Consider the following 19068-nt stretch of genomic DNA (forward strand, 5'->3'; position numbering starts at 1 on the left):
AAACACAGAGATGACTTTGTTCATTCTCTAAAAGTTTCATAGTTTCTGTGTGTAGCTGTGCCATAATATATTTAATCAATCCCCAATTGATGGGTGTTTAGATTATTTCCCTTTTTTTTTTTAGGCATGTTTTATTTATTTATTTGTTTGTTTGTTTGTTTTGTTTATACATGCACTGGGTACAGTCAGAAGCGTGGGAAGGTGTGAGAATTCACTAGAGCCAGAGCGGGGAGCAGAGCAGGCAGAAGGACCGAAGTTCACTGCTGAGGGGAGCAGCGGGCGGCAGGAGAGGTCTGCATGCTATGTGGGACCCTCCTCCTGTGGCCAGGGAGCAGCCGGGGAACAGCCGGGGAGCAGCTGGGGATCGAACTGGCGCCGCAGAGGCCGCGGGCAGCTTCGCAACCCAGCGCTCAACCGCTGCGCCACCGGGGAGGCCCTATTTCCCTTTTTTTGTACCACAAGCAATGCTGCAGTGAGGGCCTCCCTGGTGGCACAAGGGATTAAGCACAGCACTGTGAAGCTATCAGCAGCCTCTGCAGCACATGTTTGATCCCAGGCTGGCCAGGGAGCTACACACATGGCACAGCAGACCTCCCCTGTCTCACCTGCTGCTCCCCTCAGCAGTGTATTTCCGTCAGTCTGCCTGTTCTGCTCCCACTCTGTCTCTGGTGAATCCTCGCACGTCTGGCCTGCACCCCAGTTCTTGCATGCATAAATAAATAAATCTTAAAAAAAATAAACTGCAATGCAGCAGTGAAAATACATCTTCGTACTTCCACCATTGCATAATATATGCAAGGTAAAGCCTTAGGAGATGAATTGCAGTGTTGAAGGATACATGCATTTAAATTTTTCATAGATATTTCTAAATTCCTGTGATGGGTATGTATGTTCATCTTCTTTCAGGATTATGCCCCACATTTTTGCTGTTTAATCTTTATCTTACTTGAGCATTCATCACAATGAATTTCGGTATAATGCCTCACTGCATGTGAACTTAACACAAAGTAGTAATCCTATCGAGGGCAAAAAGTGCAGCTGGCAATTTGTCCATGATTCTTGAAAGGAAAACGGCTTTAAATAATATAAAGCCACCCAAATAGTGCCCCAAATCCAGGGTCATCTTGGACATTGCTGCACAAGGTACTATATAGCTGAAATTCTTTTTATAGACCTAGTGCTTAGCAGATGTTTCTATATGTTTGTTTCCCATTAGAGTAGAGTTTTTCATTGTCAAACCTTTATGTAAACATAGTATTAGCTAATAAATATGCTGTGCTACTATTGTACTAGAACTCAGAATACCACTGTTTTCCTTTCTATTTGGGTCTTTTCTTTTTTGAGTCAATAAAAGATTAGAATAATGATTTAATACACAACAATCAACATCTTAAAATGTAGCAGTTAGATTTTTTTTTTTACTTAAAATATATCTATTTCTGCTTATAGGTTATCATAGAATTTTCTTTTCACCACTCAATCATGTCTACTTACACAAGCAGTCAAGCAGTCAACAAAGAAGAAATTTCTTTTTCCGGAGACAAAGAGATATTTCACACAGTATAGTTTTGCCGGCTGCAGTTTCTTCAGCTCATCCAGTCCCTAAGGTACTGTATTGCCTATTATCTGCTGTTTTTTCCAGCCAAGATAAAGGTTAACTGCAGAAGCGATCAAATGTTTTTGCAGCTTTGATTTCTGAGCCATTTGAATTGTAATTTTTAAACTTGGTTTGTGATTTAAAATTGTAATTTAGCAAGTTTTAACATCCTGCAGTTCTAAAATGCTAATTTTTTATAATAATGTGCTGAGCTTACAACTCCTTAGCTTATTTAGAATTTCAATATTTAGAATTTCAAGAAATTTCTATCATGAAATTTTTATATGGAATTTCTAACAGGAGGATAAAACTACTTGTATGTAGTTTCCTAACTTTTCAGAAAAAATTGACTATAAAATTGTGATCATTCAATAAAGATTAATTGAAACTCATATACTAGACATTTTTTCTAAAATGTCTAAAACCTGTTCTTACATTTTCCACATTATTAATGCTGCTGTCTTTGAATTGTCCTTTGAAGTAAATTAAATAAAATGTCTTTTCTCAGAGCCTTCTTGATTTTTTTTTTCAGAGATTACAATTCTGTGGAAAGACAATCTATCCATTTTTCAAAATGCAGTATAAAGGAGGTGTGTGGGTCATTTAGGAAGAACGAAAATAGCTGAAAGAAATAGATTTGTCATAGAAATCACCAGCTTTCCCTCTTTTATGCATTTTTTCTTACAGTGAGCCAACACTAAGTATATTATACTCCTTGAAGGTGAATAGTCCATTTTTGTGGCTATAACTCAGGATATAGGCCATGACATCTTCCTGATATTTCCTTAGTATGAAAGAAAAAGAAACCTCCTGAGAGGTAAATGTATTGTTTTAGAATTTTAGTGGCAACCCAGCAGCCTTTCTGCCTATAGTTATAACCTGACCAGGTCACAACGCAGAGTGGAGACAAGAGCACAGAGTCTGTGGGGGAGACCAGGTGAGCCTTTATGAGCACTGGGGTGAAGCTATAGGAAAAAGAGGCTCACCTGGACCTCCGCTGTGGCAACCAGGCAATGGTACTACCTGTGTCTGAAAGGCCCATCAGGACATGAGAATAAGTGAAGGTCCTTAAATTTTGCACTTCACAAAGTGCAGAGCCCCAACCTCAGCCCTTCCAGAGTTGCTGTGATGTCAATTGAATAGTGTTATCTCCCTCAGCTTCCTGTCCCCAACTGCGGTGTAGCCTTACTGGGTACTGTTCAACAATGCTTATGTAGCAGTTTCTATAAATAGCTTGTAAAGAGCTGTACAAAACCTTGGGACTGAAAGAAGCTCTGTGTGTGAGATAGTATTTATTTTCTGAATACCGCCCATGGATTTAAGTAAGTGGTGGAGAATTCTACAAGGGTGCTCAGTGTTGAATGTATTGAATTGTGGGGTGGGGGGTGTTCGTGTTTGCTTTTGACAAATAATGAAAATGTTCTAGGTGTTTTTTTATGTACTTGAGAAAAAGAAAAGAAAAGGAAAGCTGTTTTGTTCTTCAGGCCTCTTAGTTTGGGTACAAAGTTGCAAAGTATAAGAAAAGTGTAACAGGCATGTAAGCCTGTTACATGTATTCATTCTGAAAGGGTATTGTAAACTACCCTTTGCATATATTTTATCTTTGTGTAAAGAAGATGAAAGTGCTCTTAATTAACCATTTGGCAATTTGGTGTTATTTTTCATCAATGGCAATATGCTTCTAACGGTTGGGAGGAAGAAGAAAAAGAAAACTACTGTTTGTTTTGACCAGAACTCTACTTCAGTCCAATTTGACTCAAAGCATGGTAAGGTTAACAGACCATCCAGAGGCAGCACTCACAGGCAATGTTAAGTTCAAAAGGGCAGGGGAAGGAACTGGGGGCAGCCTGGAGGGTCTGTTGTGCTGGCTTCGGAGGTCGGTGCTCCGGCAGGAAGGGCAGAGCTCCATGAAGCAGGAGGCTGTGTCCGAAAAAAATGATCCCATTGTCGTGGGCTGGGTTCTGATCTTCGTTTTCAATCCTTTTTCCTCAAGCACATAAAGAAGCCAGACTATGTGACGACAGGCATTGTACCCGGCTGGGGAGACAGCATAGAAGTTAAGAATGAAGATCAGATTCAAGGGCTTCGTCAGGCTTGTCAGCTGGCTCGGCATGTCCTCCTCCTGGCTGGGAAGAGTTTAAAGGTGGTGTCTCACCAAGCCTCAGAAGGACAACATACTCTTTTTTGTTTTCTCCTTTTTGCTTTAACTCTTCTTTTGTACATATCTAATTGGTTAAAAAATTAAGTAGAGCCTTGGGATGAGGGAAAGAGACCTTATTTTTTGTGTTTATCTAAGTGATAAGTTAAAATAGAAATTTAATTTTAAGTAGCAGAAATTTAGAGATATTTTGAGCTGAAACAGACTATCCAATGGCAAGTGGCTTTGACTTTTGCCCCCTTAGTCTACCTGTAGTTTCTGCTTTTATCCCCCACATTATTTCTGTGTGCCTGAGGAGTTGCTCTATCTCACCCTTTGTCTCCTTTTCTTCACATTAGCCCAGCAAAGAAAGATAAGACCAAATGATACGTAATATAGCAAGATTTAGTTTCCAGAATAACCAAACACTCTGGTACATAAGGATCATAAAAGAAAATATAGGCCTGTAGTTTCCAAAAGGTGGGCAAATTTTTGGAAGTGAGACACAAAGGTGAAATCACTTAAGATATCATCTGTGTAATAAGCTTGTTTTATCAATATAACTGAGCACAAAACAAATATAAAATAACAGAAGTTGCTGAGTAAATTTTTAATTAAATTTTTGTTTTGGAACTTTATTGATGAGATATGATTTAGTGGTGATTTCTTTATGTGCTCACAGAACTTGGTTTCTTTTAGTTTGGGAGCAATTGGATGCCTTCTAGTAAGGGAAAATATTTTTTTTTTAAAAATATTTATTTAGGCATGAACAAAATCAAAAGTAATTAAAACCAATCTATAAAATATATCAGAGATCCATAATCTCAGTGCCATTACTGAAAAAGCCATGTAATGTTTCAGTGAAGTAAAAAAGTGTAGGTCGACCTACTTTTCAAGCTTTATGATTTAAACCAAAGATTCTTTTGAGTGTTTATTTACATGCTACATGTAGCCCATGACACTGTTGAGGATGAGAAAGGAATTGCCTAGGAAAATATACTTTTAAAAAATCTTCAGGCTAAAAAGGACTCACAGATGATTTAACGATTAATATTTAAAATTTCCATTTCCTAACAGTCCATAACACCATCCTATGCCCAAATGATTGTCCAAAAGGTACAGTCTAGTGTTTTAATGTTAATCATAATTAATTAAATTGTTCTATGACAAGATTATCACAGTGATAATCTTTATAAAGTTTTATCTGGAAGTGCTATAACTAGCGGCATTGTAAGTACAGGAAATGTCTTCAACTGTCACGGCACAACTTCTTTATTAATATTTTAGGTTGACATGACAACTGAAGAAATAGATGCTCTTGTTCATCAGGAAATCATCAGTCATGATGCCTATCCCTCACCTCTAGGCTATGGAGGTTTTCCAAAATCTGTTTGTACCTCTGTAAACAACGTGCTATGTCATGGTATTCCTGACAGGTATTCATTGCTTAATAACATATTGTTCCTTTGGAAATTCAAACATGCAGCTAAGATCTAGAACATATGTTGAATGACACTGTAGTTTAATTGAAACCCACCTGCACACTTCTGAAGCTGATTCTAGTAAAACAAAAATTTTGAGGTATTTTGCTTCTAAGTAGACATAAAACCACCATTTAATGTTTGCTAAAGAGTATATAATCAAAAAGTGGCTGTGCATTAAATATTTATTTTGTCTTCTTAGACTTTCATCATATAAATAGTAAAAATCCAAATATAGGTAAATACTTGTTCTCAACTATTATTTTGACTCTTTGCACAATTAAAGTTAACTAGTAAGTACATGATTTAAAGACTTTTATACAATAGCAATATTGCTCATATCATACATGTCTTGTAAAATTTGATGTGACTAACATAAGTTAAAAATTAGATAGAGTTACTCAATTTATTCCTCCTCCACTCCAAATTATCATTGTGACTCATTGGGTTTGTGATAGTAGTCATTAGGCATTTATTTTTATATTCCTCGTATTAAGATCTATCACCATTTTTTTTTTTTTTTTCTGTTTATGTTTCAGTCGACCTCTTCAGGATGGAGATATTATCAACATTGATGTCACGGTGAGTAAATTATATAAAAAATAGTCTTTGATCAACTTCAGAATTGCTGGTAGCAACAGGAAGAAGAGTGGATTGAAAATGTGAACTGCACCGATGGAAGTGCTGTTTACTTCTAGCCCCAGACGCAAGCAGCTGGTTTCCTTTTTTGTCTTTAACTCTGTGTTTATTCCAAGTAAACCCAGGCCTGACTTGAATTTAGGGCTGGAATCAGATGCACTGAGATCAATGTTGGCCTAAGTGAAATGTCAACCCAATCCTGCTATGTGTCATGTTTTTGAGAAGGTGTAATTGTTATTGATCCACTGTGTAGTTAATGCAGAGCACCACAGCACTGGGCAGCTGCTGAAGCTAGATATGTATGAGATGAGCTAACGCAAAGAAAGCCAGCATTTTTCCTTCACTCTGCCAAGATTGATCTTCCTCTTCCTGCTGATTTTGAGTGGGGCCTGTCATTATCTTACTCTGTCATTAGGGGCTACATTGGCCTGTGTGTGTCAGTCTATTTGGACAGCAACTCTTTTACTAGCAGTGTTCCTTAGATTTATTAAAATCCCTGAAGGTAACGTCGTGTTCCATTTCTGATAGAGAGAGCCTTGAACTCGAAACCTACAAGCAGAGTGGTTTTCTCCCTGAGCTTAAGTTTTCATCAATGGCTAATAACCTTTATTTTACATAATAATGCTAAGTGATTTAACATAGGAACTTCAAATTGTACGAGTTGTAATCCTTTCTCCTTGTCTTAGCCTTTCATTATTCTCAGATTTCATCTATTTGTTCTTGGCAATTATTTTACTAAGAAATTTTATAATGGTATGCTTGGATTATCTAGATTGTAAGTAATTTCTATACATCTGCTAACTAATACATTTTAAATAAATATAATTTAAACGTGATGAGTAGGTGAGGTAGACAGTGTTCTAGGTGTACAGTTTATATTAATGAGAAAATATTTTTTAATAGTTATTTTATATACAGAGTGTGAAACTTTGGTAGCAGTATAAATAAGGGAGAAATTGGCATCCGGTAGTTGAATTCAGTCAGATTTTTAGTTGTTGAAATTAATGCCACCTTTTATCTTCATATCAATTTGTGTGAGGATATAGCCAAAGATTGTTTTATTGCTGGTACTCTTTCCTTTGCCACTCTGCCCTACTGAGAATACTTGAACGTTTGTCTCACATATATTCTGTCGGTATCTTTTCAACTTAGAATTACGTAGAAGGAGGTATTTAATAAAGTTTGCCTGAAATAAAATATTTTTAATGATGTATTTTTCTTTTGGGTTATACTTGGTTTGGGAGTTTTACATTTATTATCTCACCTAATCACTGCCTAATAAAATATTGCTGCTTTGAATGAGAGCAGTATGTTCTCCCCTCAAATATTCAATGTGTCCAAAGACTATCCCATGCCTCTTTTCAGTTTCCTGAAGGCTTTTACACTTGATCTTAGCCAAAAGGCTGAGAAACGATTTCCTGAAGACTTTTAATAAGCAATTCCAAATGGTTTCACAATTGCAAAACTCATACAGCAAAGTGAAATACTAAGTGAAGGAGTCCATTTAAGAGGTCCTGTACTTTTATCAGAAAATACTCACTGCACTTTATAGTTATTTGAATCTATCATCATATCACAAGAAAGCAGACTTATTTACCATTGAAAATTAGATGTTAAAAATGCACTTCCTGGTGGCACAAAGGCTTAAGACGCAGCCTACGAAGTTATCTGCAGCCACTGCAGCATGAGTTTGATCTCCGCCCATGGAGCTACCCACATGGTGCAGCAGACGTCTCCTGCCTTGCCCGCTACTCCCCTCAGCAGTGTATTTCAGTCAGTCTGCCTGTTCTGCTCCCCACTCTGTCTCTGGTGAATCCTCTCACCCCCCACACCTCTGGCCTGTACCCCAGTTCTTGTATGCATAAATAAATAAATCTTTAAAAAAAATTTAAAAATGGACAATGTGATGCCCATAGTAGGTGCTCAACAAATACGTTGTTGAATAATTGAAGTACAAAACAAGAATAGTTTGTGTTTACAAACTGTGATTACAGATACTTGCGTAGACTTTGAAAAGTATTGTATTTTCATATATATTGAGCCTTTCCAGTTATTATGAAAGCTAGCAAAAAGTAATGTAAACAAGCAAATAAAGATTTTAAAAATTCATTTTACTTAACTGTTATAGAAATAGAAATATTCAGTTACAATTTTTTTACTAATTACTCATATTACAGATGTTATATATTGAATATATAAAATTGAAACTTGTACTTTCTTGGATTGCCAATGGGAACAGATGCATAAAGCATTGTTATGAAGCAATTAAGGTAATCTGATGTAGCAAAGAAAACACCTGGTTAGAAGCCAGTAACCATGGTACTAATCTGGATCTACCTTTGTCTTCTACCACTGACCTTAGGTTCCTTGTTTGTGCCTCAATTTCTGAATATTTAATAAAGACAGTTAATAAAGACTTTTTTCGTGCTTCCTTTATAGAATATAGGAGAGTAATTTTTTAATGCGTATTATATACAAACTTAAGACATTATTATTAAAAAAGAAAACTCAATGAATATCTTTTTATAAGTTTCTAAATGTGAAGAATAATTACATAGGACAAATTTATGCAAAACAGCCAATTCCTTGTATCAAAGGATCAATATCAGTCTTCTCTGCCTTCTACATTTATTACAGTGTTTAGTAATCATTAATTTTTATAATGAATCTGGTGTCTACAGGACCTACTGAATCACTGAAGACTGATGCAATTATATTTTTTGTAATTTTATTCTTAAACCTGTTTTGTTATATTCTAGCAAATTCTATATTTCAAAAATTTATGTGTAGTGTTATCTGTTAACATTCTGCTCTCTGGAGTATTTGATTAAGTTTTTACTTCTGGACAGGATTTTTCTGTGTCATACTTCATTCTCATATTGAGCCACTTCAGTTCTTGGAACTAAATTCTCCTACTGTTTATTAGAATACTGATATGGCTATTTTATTTCTTCTAGTCATTATCTATCACCTCCAAGTATAGAATTGGTAAATTAAAGGTCAGTATCTTCATAACATTGAAGAAACTTTTATGTTAAATACTTAAAGATTCTCCAAACTTTCTGTGGTAGTTGTGGGCCAATGTTTTTGGTCACTAGTTTTGCATATATAATTTTGTCTTCTCAGAAATAAAGTGAGGAGTCAAAATGTCACAATAGCATTACTATGATAAACCTGAAATGGCCATACTCCTGCCTCTATTTAAAATTTTTGCATTTTCATTATATGGTGTCATCTTTTTAATTCCTGCAAGGTTTTGGTATATCTAGTCCTAGATGCTAATTCTGGAAAAGTGAAACACATAAATTTACTAAGTACATAAGTGAATACAATGTATATTTCAAGAGAGAAGATTTTTAAACAAGGATGTGTTAAAATTTCGGTCTGTGTTTAGGTATATTACAATGGCTACCATGGAGACACCTCTGAAACATTTTTGGTGGGCAATGTGGATGAATGTGGCCAAAAGTTAGTGGAGGTGGCCAGGAGGTGTAGAGATGAAGCAATTGCAGCTTGCAGAGCAGGGGCCCCCTTCTCTGTAATTGGAAACACAATCAGGTAAGCCTTACACTGACAAGTAAAGGGAGGGTTGGCAAATGGTACAAAGGTTATTGGTGGCTTGGTATAAAGTTGATGACATGTTTTATGATTCAGAACCATCATTTCAGTCTGCTATCAGTATGTGAACTGCCAGGCTGTAATGTTGTTCCCTGGGTTTAAAAAAAAAAAAAAAAGGTTTTTAGAAAATGAATTATACCAGAGTACCAGAGTCAGCAAAGAAACTTACAAGCAATATCTATATGACTGCTTTAGTTTTAGCTTGACATGTTGGTCCATATAGTGTCCCTTTATTCAAAATCACCCCAGTCATGAAAGAAAGCACCTAAGAAGGGGCTAAATATCCCAACCCTGTGGTAATGAGACAGGAAAAAAGTGAAATTTGTAAAGGGATGAGGTGAAACTTTTCCTGTGACACAAAGGTAAAAAGTGTTAGTTAGCCCAAGCAAGCTTAACCTTTCAAATAAATAGATTAGCAAACAGCCTCTAAGGCTCATCTGTCCTTTTTTTGTCTGGTTCCCTTTTTCTGTAAACCATTGTTTATTTTCCACATAGTATTCTATGCTAGCTTTTTGAGTGTATGTGTATTTCCTGAATTCAAGACTTCTCTTTGCAATCTGTTATCTACTTTTAGATCTTTCTTCCCCATAACAGTTTTGCAGGATACATGCAGAATATGTGTTTTCATTTAAAGGTAATGCATTTTGTTAAAGATGATCACATCAGTACCTTTTAAAGTACTGTCCTTATTAATATGAACCTGAATACTTCCCATTTGCCTAAAGGATGGAAGGCTTAGTCACCTTGAAAAGATGCTGCCTTTTTTCTTCGTAAGCCTTCAAATACTTTGAGAAAAAGGCAGTAAAATATCAGTTAAATGTATTTATGGCTTTAAAAATATTGTAACAGTGTCTGAATCAAACTTTAGTAAAATCTCTTTGGGTTATATCCGAGAAGCTTTTATTGAAGACTTTGAACAAAATTGTGTTTTTGACAGTTTTAAATTATAGGCTAACTAGCCTGGGAAAAAAGGATAGTGTCTCTCTGTTCTTTCATAGGAAATGTTGAATCAGACCCCTACTGGGAAAAGAAATTTAATGCATATCTCACTATCTTACTGTCCATGAATATAATAGAAATGAATTCAAAATGCAGTTTTATTTTTGCAAATGGGATGAGTCGATAGATGTACCTCATATTTTTGAACACCTAGGGTTCAACAAATTTACTGGTGGTGCTCTTGCATTTTAACAAAATTTATTCTTCAGTAGAAGGGGGCAGAGAACACTAGATTCTTATTCAAGCATTCTATCGAGCTCTGCATTCATGGCTGTGTCTAAAGGGCATGTCAGCCTTTGATTCTCTCTGAGAGGTAATTATCCTTTTCCTGTCACGGAACAACAAATGATAGCTAACTACAGAGGCACATTTGCAGTAGTCACATTCATCAACTGCAGAAAAAAAAATTCAATTTAATTGTGCAACACAGCTGCACATGGGCTTTTGAGCATTTCTGTTGTTCTCCCTGTCTCGCTATTCCTCCCTCCAGATCTATTTTTTAAACTTTTTTTCTGGTTATTTTTTCCCCTTTTTGTCTCTTCTTCCATTTTTACTCTCTGTACTTTCTTGTTAAAGTAATTTTCCTTTGTGGCTCTCATTCTTTTTTCCCCATTGAAGGCTATGAATGTAGAAAATTATCACAATTACTCATATAATTGAGCCTCTTTGTAGCAAGTGCAACTCCAGTAGCCTTTCTCCATCATGAAAATGGTTTCATTATAGGGTTTTTCATATTCTCTGACACCATCTACACAGAGGAACAGGCGTGCAGATGAGATGTACTAGGAACAGGCTAGATCAGTAAGGTCACAGTAGGAATAATTAGCTCTGCTATGGAAAGAGCATCTAGGCCTTTTACTGCTACATAAATGTACTGTCCATGGCTTTTAGTCACAAAAAAACTTACTAACAAATGGAGCTCCCGCCTACTACTTTGAAAAAAAGATTTGTATCAACACTACAATTTTCCATCATTAAGACTAATAACACAGAGCCTAGTATACATCAAGGGGAATAAAAAGAAAAATCTCACATTCAAGTGGCGGCTGGGTGCTGACCTTTGTTCCCTTTTTTTGTGTACGACTTAACTCTTTACAAAAAAGAGCCACACGCCACACCAACATGCAGGTGAACTCCAGCTAGTACTAGCAAAGCATAGCATTCAGTCGGAAAATCTGATAAATCTCCATGCAGGATAATGCATTTCATTACATATTCACTACATTAATTCTAGCTACATAAAAAAAAAAAAGAAGAAGAAGAAGAGTAGAATTGAAAGTGACATTGGATTTTAGCTATCTGGATGCAAAGGTCAGTTTTCTGAGTATGAATTTGCATGTACAAGCCTCTTTGAAAACCAGATCAGTCCCAACAACTGCACTTACAAAACTATGTGAAAAATAATAGACAATGAACTTTTTTACTTTTACCCTAATACATTTCATTATTTAGATGGTTTTTGTCTGCCACTGGGGAGGAAACTGGCCCGATTTGAACAATTGTGCTGATGTGTTCAGGCAGTGTTTCTGGACATCTATTATTTAGCCTTTTCTTATTCAGGCAAAATCTCAAGGGAGCAAATAAACAAACAATCTCCACCTTTAAGACTAAAATACTTGAAATCATTACAGACTGAAGGTTTACAAACATCTTTCAACTCCGTCTCCTTTAACATGTTCACCATCTTTTGCGTAGTCTCCCTTTGCTGACAGACTTGAAAGGCGTACTCAGGCATCCTTTATTAGTACTGTGTTACGAAAAGCCTAGTGATCTTTATAGTAAATTTTCAAATTTTCTCTTGAACCTAAAGGATAGGAAGATATGGCTGAAGTAGTATTGGCTAAAATAGTTTAATGAAAAGAGTTCTCTGTGTGCCCTTTTGCTTCATGAGGGATGGCTAGTAATCTTTAAGGTGCAGTTATTACACTTGGTTTACATCCATTTGCATTAAAGTATTTCTAAATTAGTATTTTGGTAATTATGGTGGATAGGATCTGAACATAGAATATTGTGATTCAGGCTTCACAAATATGTGACAGTTCAATCAAAAATAATTTAAACTTATAGTTGTAGCATGATGAAAGTATCAATAAATGGTTTTTAATGTTTAATTCATAAGTATATATTTTGATATTAATTTAGAATAATATAAAGCAGATTTAAAAAAATAATCTCTATTAGATTATGCACATTTAAACAATAAGTGGCTCAGGCAAAATAAGTCATTTTAATGTCATCTGTGATGGATTTTTCTTGACAGCTACTGTAAATTACAATTACACTGCTTCTCTCTGCACATGAAAGTAAGCATTGCAATAAATTATCTTTTATTTCAATCCATCATGTCTGCTTTTCAGAGACAGAAAACCTCAAATAAAAGTTCAGCACTATTGTAAGAAAAATACAGTAATTTGTGATCCAGTTTGAAACAAAAAGAGATACCACTCTTTTGGAAAACAGTTGTTGGCTTTCAAAAATATTACTAATTGTACTTAAACATTCCTTGTCATTAGAAGGAATCCCTGTGTTTGTGCATTCCTTCATTTAAAGACTATTGCTGAAAGAACTGGAAATATTAAAGTAAAATTCCATAACTTAGAACATCAGGTACCACTTGAGATTCTTTAATTAAAGTTGTGAACATTTGGAAATTAGTGCTTTTTATAGGATTCATGTAAAAAAGCTCATAAAATAATTTCCATGTGATTTTTATTTCTTTAGAAGAGTATGTACTTAAATATAGTACTTCTCTGCCCTCTTGGGGAATGTATTTTTAGTCATAACATGTAGTTGAAGTGTATTTAGAATTTTAATTTAGCTATACAATACTTTGAGGAAAACTCTCTCATGAAAAGGAATTAAGGGGACAAAATGGTCACAAGATGAAATTCCTTTTGAGAGATTTCTCTTTCAACCATAAACGATAACTGAAACAAACTGTAATAATACAGCATACTTTTAAAGTTACTTTATAAATCACCTTTGTACACCTTCTTACTCCAGTCCTCTCTTCTACCTCCCCAAATATTTCTGATAAAGGAGTTCAAATCATAAATGTGCTCAGACTCATGGATAAGTGCTGAACTGGTTTAGAGGATTTTTAGTTAGAGAAAATCAGAACAGAGCGGCTAATACCAGGAGAGTTCTTTTTAGTAAATTTCAGCAAAAAAAAAAAAAAATAAATAACTATTTCATCTGTGAAATGTCCAGGGCAAGAAGACCCTTGTATTCAGAAATGGTTGTGGCCCTGTAGTGTCTGGTACTGGGAACAGGTCTTGGGCACCCATACCCACCCCCCCACAGATGTTTCCATTTTCCCTAAAACACCCCTCAAGAGAAGCACACAGATTCCACCTTCCCAAACAGCCCTGGGGTTTACCTATACTTGGCTTTTGTGTTACAAAAGAATCTTTAGAATTCTTTAGAATCTGGTAAATAATCTTGTGTTTTCCATGCATTCTTAAATAGTAGAAAAGGCATACTTTTAAATAGTAACTAGGTATATTAGTGAGATTTTACCCAAGTAAGTATGAGTTAAAAACTACCAATCCAAAATGAAAATACCAATATATATATATATGTATATACTTAGCTTCTGGGACCCAAACATTGAAATGGGTACTTAGGCAAGGAACTGAGGAAAATATGTCCTATTTTTTTCTTCTATCTGGTTATGAGAGCCTCTGACCTTGGCATCCATGACGTACATACTATGACTCTCCTGTAACCAGAAGTTCTAGCGGGATCCAGGCAGAACATTGTTATAGGAGAATGTACACAGATATCTTTAGCCACCTAGTAACTGCACAGATGCTTTTATGAAGAGGAATGAGAGGTGTGAAGGTAGGAGGGTACCCCAAGTGTTTTTTCAGAGTGGGCTTTCTTCCTCTCCTCTCATCGAAAATTAAAATGGAGATTGCCATTGTAACACACATTTAAAATGTAACTGTGATGCCTGCCAATCAGATTTTTTTTTTTAAAGAAAAGAAAATAAGAGAATAAATACTTTTAAAATCATTGAAGATTGTAGGAATTGAATGAATATAGATTTAGGTAGAACCCATTCTTGTAAAAAAAAAAAACCTAGGTTATATATTATTTAATAATTTCTCTTCTACCTTCTATGCATTCTCCATCCACCGTTTCTATTTTTTTAATAGAAATTGCTGTAGTACAAATAGAAACTCCCTGAAAGAGTTCTTAGCTCTCCTGCCCAAAGTGCAAAGACGCAGAGAAATAACCAGAAAATACACCTTAAAAGATAAAAACACTGACTTATCGATCTGTCCTCAATACATGCATAGGTTACCTACTTCTGCACTATCAGTTCCATGGAAATTAAATCTGAATGATAAGATGCCCATCTGTGATTTATAGTCACATCCTGGCCTAAGTGAAGATACCTTACAAATCTGGAGATGAACATTAATTATGTTTTAAGAAAGTTTTTTGACACAGATACGTATAAAAATGCTGACTAAAAAACTTTGTGTTCACATTAAAGTAACTCTAGGATCTGTTAAAACCTTAGTAAAACCTTAGTTTGGGTTCTAGGAATGTTGGTTTTGTTAAGAATTTACCAATTCCTGGGGCCTCCCCGGTGGCGCAGCGGTTGGGTGCTGGGTTGCGAAGCTGCCCGCAGCCTCTGTGGAGCTGGTTCGATCCCCGGCTGCTCCCCGGCCACCAGAGGAGGGTCCCACATGGCGCGCAGGCCTCTCCTGCCGCCCGCTGCTCCCCTCAGCAGTGTACTTCGGTCCTTCTGCCTGCTCTGCTCCCCACTCTGGCTCTGGTGAATTCTCTCACCCTCCCGCGCTTCTGACTGTACCCAGTGCATGTACAAACAAATGAATAAATAAATAATAAATAAATAAATAAATAAATACATGCCTCTTTAAAAAAAAAAAAAAAAGAATTTACCAATTCCAATCCATTGTTATGATTAAGGCACTTTGTCCTTCATCCACATGAAAATTATTAATGTGTATATGTTCTTATCTTGTGGTGTTGCCAGAAATAAGTGTGTTCGACTGATTTCAAAAACAACTCTAAACCTTGTGGGTGAAAATTTTAGGGCTGTATTCTATGTGCCAGATTTCATTTTTATAGACTGGAAGAAAACCAAAACTTTTGCACACAGAAGTAACTAATGAAGCATTAGGAATCAGAATTCTAGCTTCTCTGAAGCATCACCGTCATTAAAAGGCATTCTTCGTGAATTTTGCTAATGGCATGAGTCTTGAGTGGAAATCCCAAATGAACACTAAGTTTTGGAATATTTCTTTTTTTTTTTTTAAGATTTATTTGTGCATACAAGAACTGGAGTACAGGCCAGAGGTGGGGGGAGGGTGTGTGTGAGAGGATTCATCAGAGACAGAGTGGGGAGCAGAACAGGAGGAATGACTGAAATACACTGCCGAGGGGAGCAGTGGGCGAGTCAGGAGAGGTCTGCTGTGCCATGTGGGTTGCTCCCTGGCCAGCTGGGGATCGAACTTGTGCTGCAGAGTTTGTGGACAGCTTTATAGGTTGCATCTTAACCCCTTGCGCCTCCAGGGAGGCCCCTGTTTTGGAGTATTTCAAGAACATTGACAAAGCAGATTTGGACCTTTGTGTAAGTGTTCCTATTTGTAAAATGGATGTTTTGAAATAAACTAGAATAAGGAAACTTCAGAAGCATGAAGTCACATTTCTAGATTGAAATTTTTTTTTTCTATTTGATTTAAAAATGAGTAGTAATTTTCAAAGTGTCGGTGTGGAACCCCATCCAAACCAGACTTGACTTTTTTATGCCTGCCTTATGTTCACATGTGTCATGGCTAGATCTCGATGTATATGTGTGTATGCACCCTCATTTGTTGTCTAAAAGTGCCTTGTTTGAAAACAGTACTAAGGTAAATGAAGCAAACTACTGTTAGATATCTACCCCTTTTTTTCCTTCACTTATCCTAAAGGAGTTGTTATTGTTATAAGTAATGGCAAAAATTCAGGTTATTCTAGAATAATGAAAACCTATTAGTGCTATCATCTCACTCTAAATATAACTAGTATTTTTTTGAGATTATGTTAAAGTGATTTTGTTTTATCTAAGCAAACATTAAAAACTTATCTAATTTAATTAACTATTTTTTTTTGGTTACTTTTAAAGCCACATAACTCATCAGAATGGTTTGCAAGTCTGCCCACATTTTGTGGGACATGGGATAGGATCTTACTTTCATGGACATCCAGAAATTTGGCATCATGGTAAGAAACCATTCTATTTAATGGTTTGTTGAATAGAATCAGGATAAGGCAGTTTTATTCCTGAAGCTCTTCTAACTTTGAATCCACATTATAGTTTTTTGTGTGTATATGTGTATGTATGGAAAAGGGGTGTAAACATAATCCTAACCAGCACATCAATTAATATGTTACTGGATTAGAGCTCAGCAGTTTCAATCCCCAAATAGATTTATTTTGCTTTTTGTCTTCTGAAGGGTGCATAGCTAGAAGGCACAAACGATATTTGTCCAGAAAAAGTTACTGAAACAAAACAAAACGCCACTGCATCAGTGTCCCAGTGGCATTCACATGACTGTTTTCTGTTTTTCTTTTACTACCCCCTTTTCTAACCACTGACTGTTGTGGTTAAACTTCATTACATCCTACACAGCGTTGACAGCTGATTTATTTAGCAGCATGTACTCTTTAGTGATTTCTAGATTATACCCACCCTTGTGTTCCTTCCCCAGAATATCCTGCTTTTCACTGCCTGAGTGTGTGCCCTACAGTGAGAAAGAAGCAGTGGGCCAGAAATGGAGGGAGGGCCCCCCCCAGCTCAAGTTAGAGTAGGAGGCAGATTCTGGGGCAGCCTGGATGTTTTGAAGTGCCCCCAAGGGGGAGTGCACTGAATGAAAGTCCTGAGGCTTGACCTGTGTGCTTGTAATGGGAGTAGTCCCTAGAGTAACTACTGCATCCCCTGGGACATCCCTAGCTACCCAGTAAGTGAGAGCTTCCTTTGGACTAAGGAACCCCATCTGAGGCATCTCAGAACAGGTCCAGATAGAATGCAGAAAGGGCCTCTCTGGCTTATGTTACATTCAGCACCAACACTTGCAGTTACTTGAAGTCACTCCTATCCTTATTCCCTATGCTTACCTCCGTTTTTATCAGTTCCCCCAAGACATCTCATTGGGATGGGAGTTGGGGGATAAAACCCAGAACCCAGCTAAGACCCAAGATCTCCCAGTAAGTAGCCAGAGGACAGGGTTGGGGGCAAGCTAGACAGGTGTTTTAAACATCCAGTCTGCCTCTGCTAGGCCTTGATGCCAAGTGCAGAAAATGGAAAGGCTGAGGTCCAGGAACACTGTTCAACACTGGGTGGTATCTCCCAACCAGGATTCTAGAAACCACCACCCTTCTCCACTAAAAAGGGGGGGGAAAAAAGATCAAGTTTTTTTTGAGCAACCCAACCTTCTGTACTTCTGTTGGTCTCTGATCATCTCTTGGTTTCCCAATCCCCCTACCCAATGTTTTTTTATTTGTTTTGCAGCAAATGACAGCAATCTACTCATGGAGGAGGGCATGGCGTTTACCATAGGTCAGTGCTGGGTCTCCTCTGCAGAGAGCTGTGGCTCCCGGGCGGAAGCAGCAGCTTTGGCCTAGGCCAGGCAGTCCCGTAAAGGACTAATAAAGCCAATCAGTGTAATGAAATAATTCAGATGCATAGTAAATCTGATTAAATAATATCCTCTAGCCTCATCTTCCTAAATCAGATACTTACTGACACATTTAGGAGACGGCAGCCATCCAACCTCTAATTCTGTTACCAGCATAATGTCATGTTTGGTTTTTTGTTTTGTTTTTGTGGGTTTTTTTTTTTTTTTTTTTTCATTAACACCCAGTAACTAGAAGCGATTATTGTCCCTTGCTCCCTGTCAGCAAGTGGCATGTGTTCCCTGGCAGGCCATTCCTGGCTGATCATGTAATTGGTGTCACCTCCAAATTCCAATCACCTAAGACCCCCAAGGTATCTTATTTCTTACTGTGGAACTTAATAGAGAAGCAATTAGAGTAAAATAAGAAAATTGTTATTTGCTGATTAATGCACATTTTGAACAGGTTTTAAAAATTCAAATATTTTTTTTAAACTGACTGGTATTTATAAAAGGGACTGGTGTTTGGGTAGTTATTATCCACAGGGTCCTAATTAAAGCTTGATTAAAATGCCCTTTTTTAAAAAATTACGAACTAGGCAACTTCATACATTTTTGAATGCCATAGTGTTTCCTCTTCCTACTGTTTAGTTTGTAGTATACTATGTAAGCAACATCAATTATCAACCCTTCGAGATGACAACATGAACCCGCGGGGGAAGCACTTGGAAGGAAGGGAGAGAACCGTCTTCCTCTCTTTTTTTGATCATCAGCTGAAACAATGCTTGACAAGAATCTGATAACTATTTTCCCTCTTACAGAGCCAATCATAACCGAGGGATCCCCTGAGTTTAAAGTCCTGGAAGATGCATGGACTGTCATCTCCCTGGACAATCAAAGGTGTTTGCTTTCCGCCCTATTGCGTTTAATTGTAAGGGGAATAAAGTAAAATAAAATAAATTGTAA

At 36.7% G+C, this 19068-nt stretch overlaps 1 protein-coding gene across 4 annotated transcripts in view; it reads left to right on the plus strand.

Annotated features, from left to right (window-relative positions):
* Positions 1 to 19068, plus strand: part of METAP1D (methionyl aminopeptidase type 1D, mitochondrial) — a 76365-nt gene that overhangs the window by 56775 nt on the left and 522 nt on the right. For 3 of the 4 annotated variants that reach the window (XM_054699857.1, XM_054699856.1, XM_054699858.1), the window contains 8 exons: positions 1450 to 1607; positions 3591 to 3740; positions 5022 to 5170; positions 5755 to 5797; positions 9249 to 9412; positions 16614 to 16711; positions 18000 to 18047; positions 18924 to 19002. In XM_054699857.1, coding sequence (XP_054555832.1) covers positions 1450 to 1607; positions 3591 to 3740; positions 5022 to 5170; positions 5755 to 5797; positions 9249 to 9412; positions 16614 to 16711; positions 18000 to 18047; positions 18924 to 19002 — 889 coding nt within the window. Of the gene's footprint in view, positions 1 to 1449; positions 1608 to 2007; positions 3364 to 3590; positions 3741 to 5021; positions 5171 to 5754; positions 5798 to 9248; positions 9413 to 16613; positions 16712 to 17999; positions 18048 to 18923; positions 19003 to 19068 lie in introns of those variants that run through there. The other variant, XM_037523541.2, reaches the window with a different exon arrangement.

The sequence above is a fragment of the Talpa occidentalis genome, unplaced genomic scaffold (genome assembly GCF_014898055.3).
Source record: "Talpa occidentalis isolate TD23 unplaced genomic scaffold, MPIMG_talOcc4v2.1 talOcc4.3, whole genome shotgun sequence".
NCBI classification, from domain to species: Eukaryota; Metazoa; Chordata; class Mammalia; order Eulipotyphla; family Talpidae; genus Talpa; species Talpa occidentalis.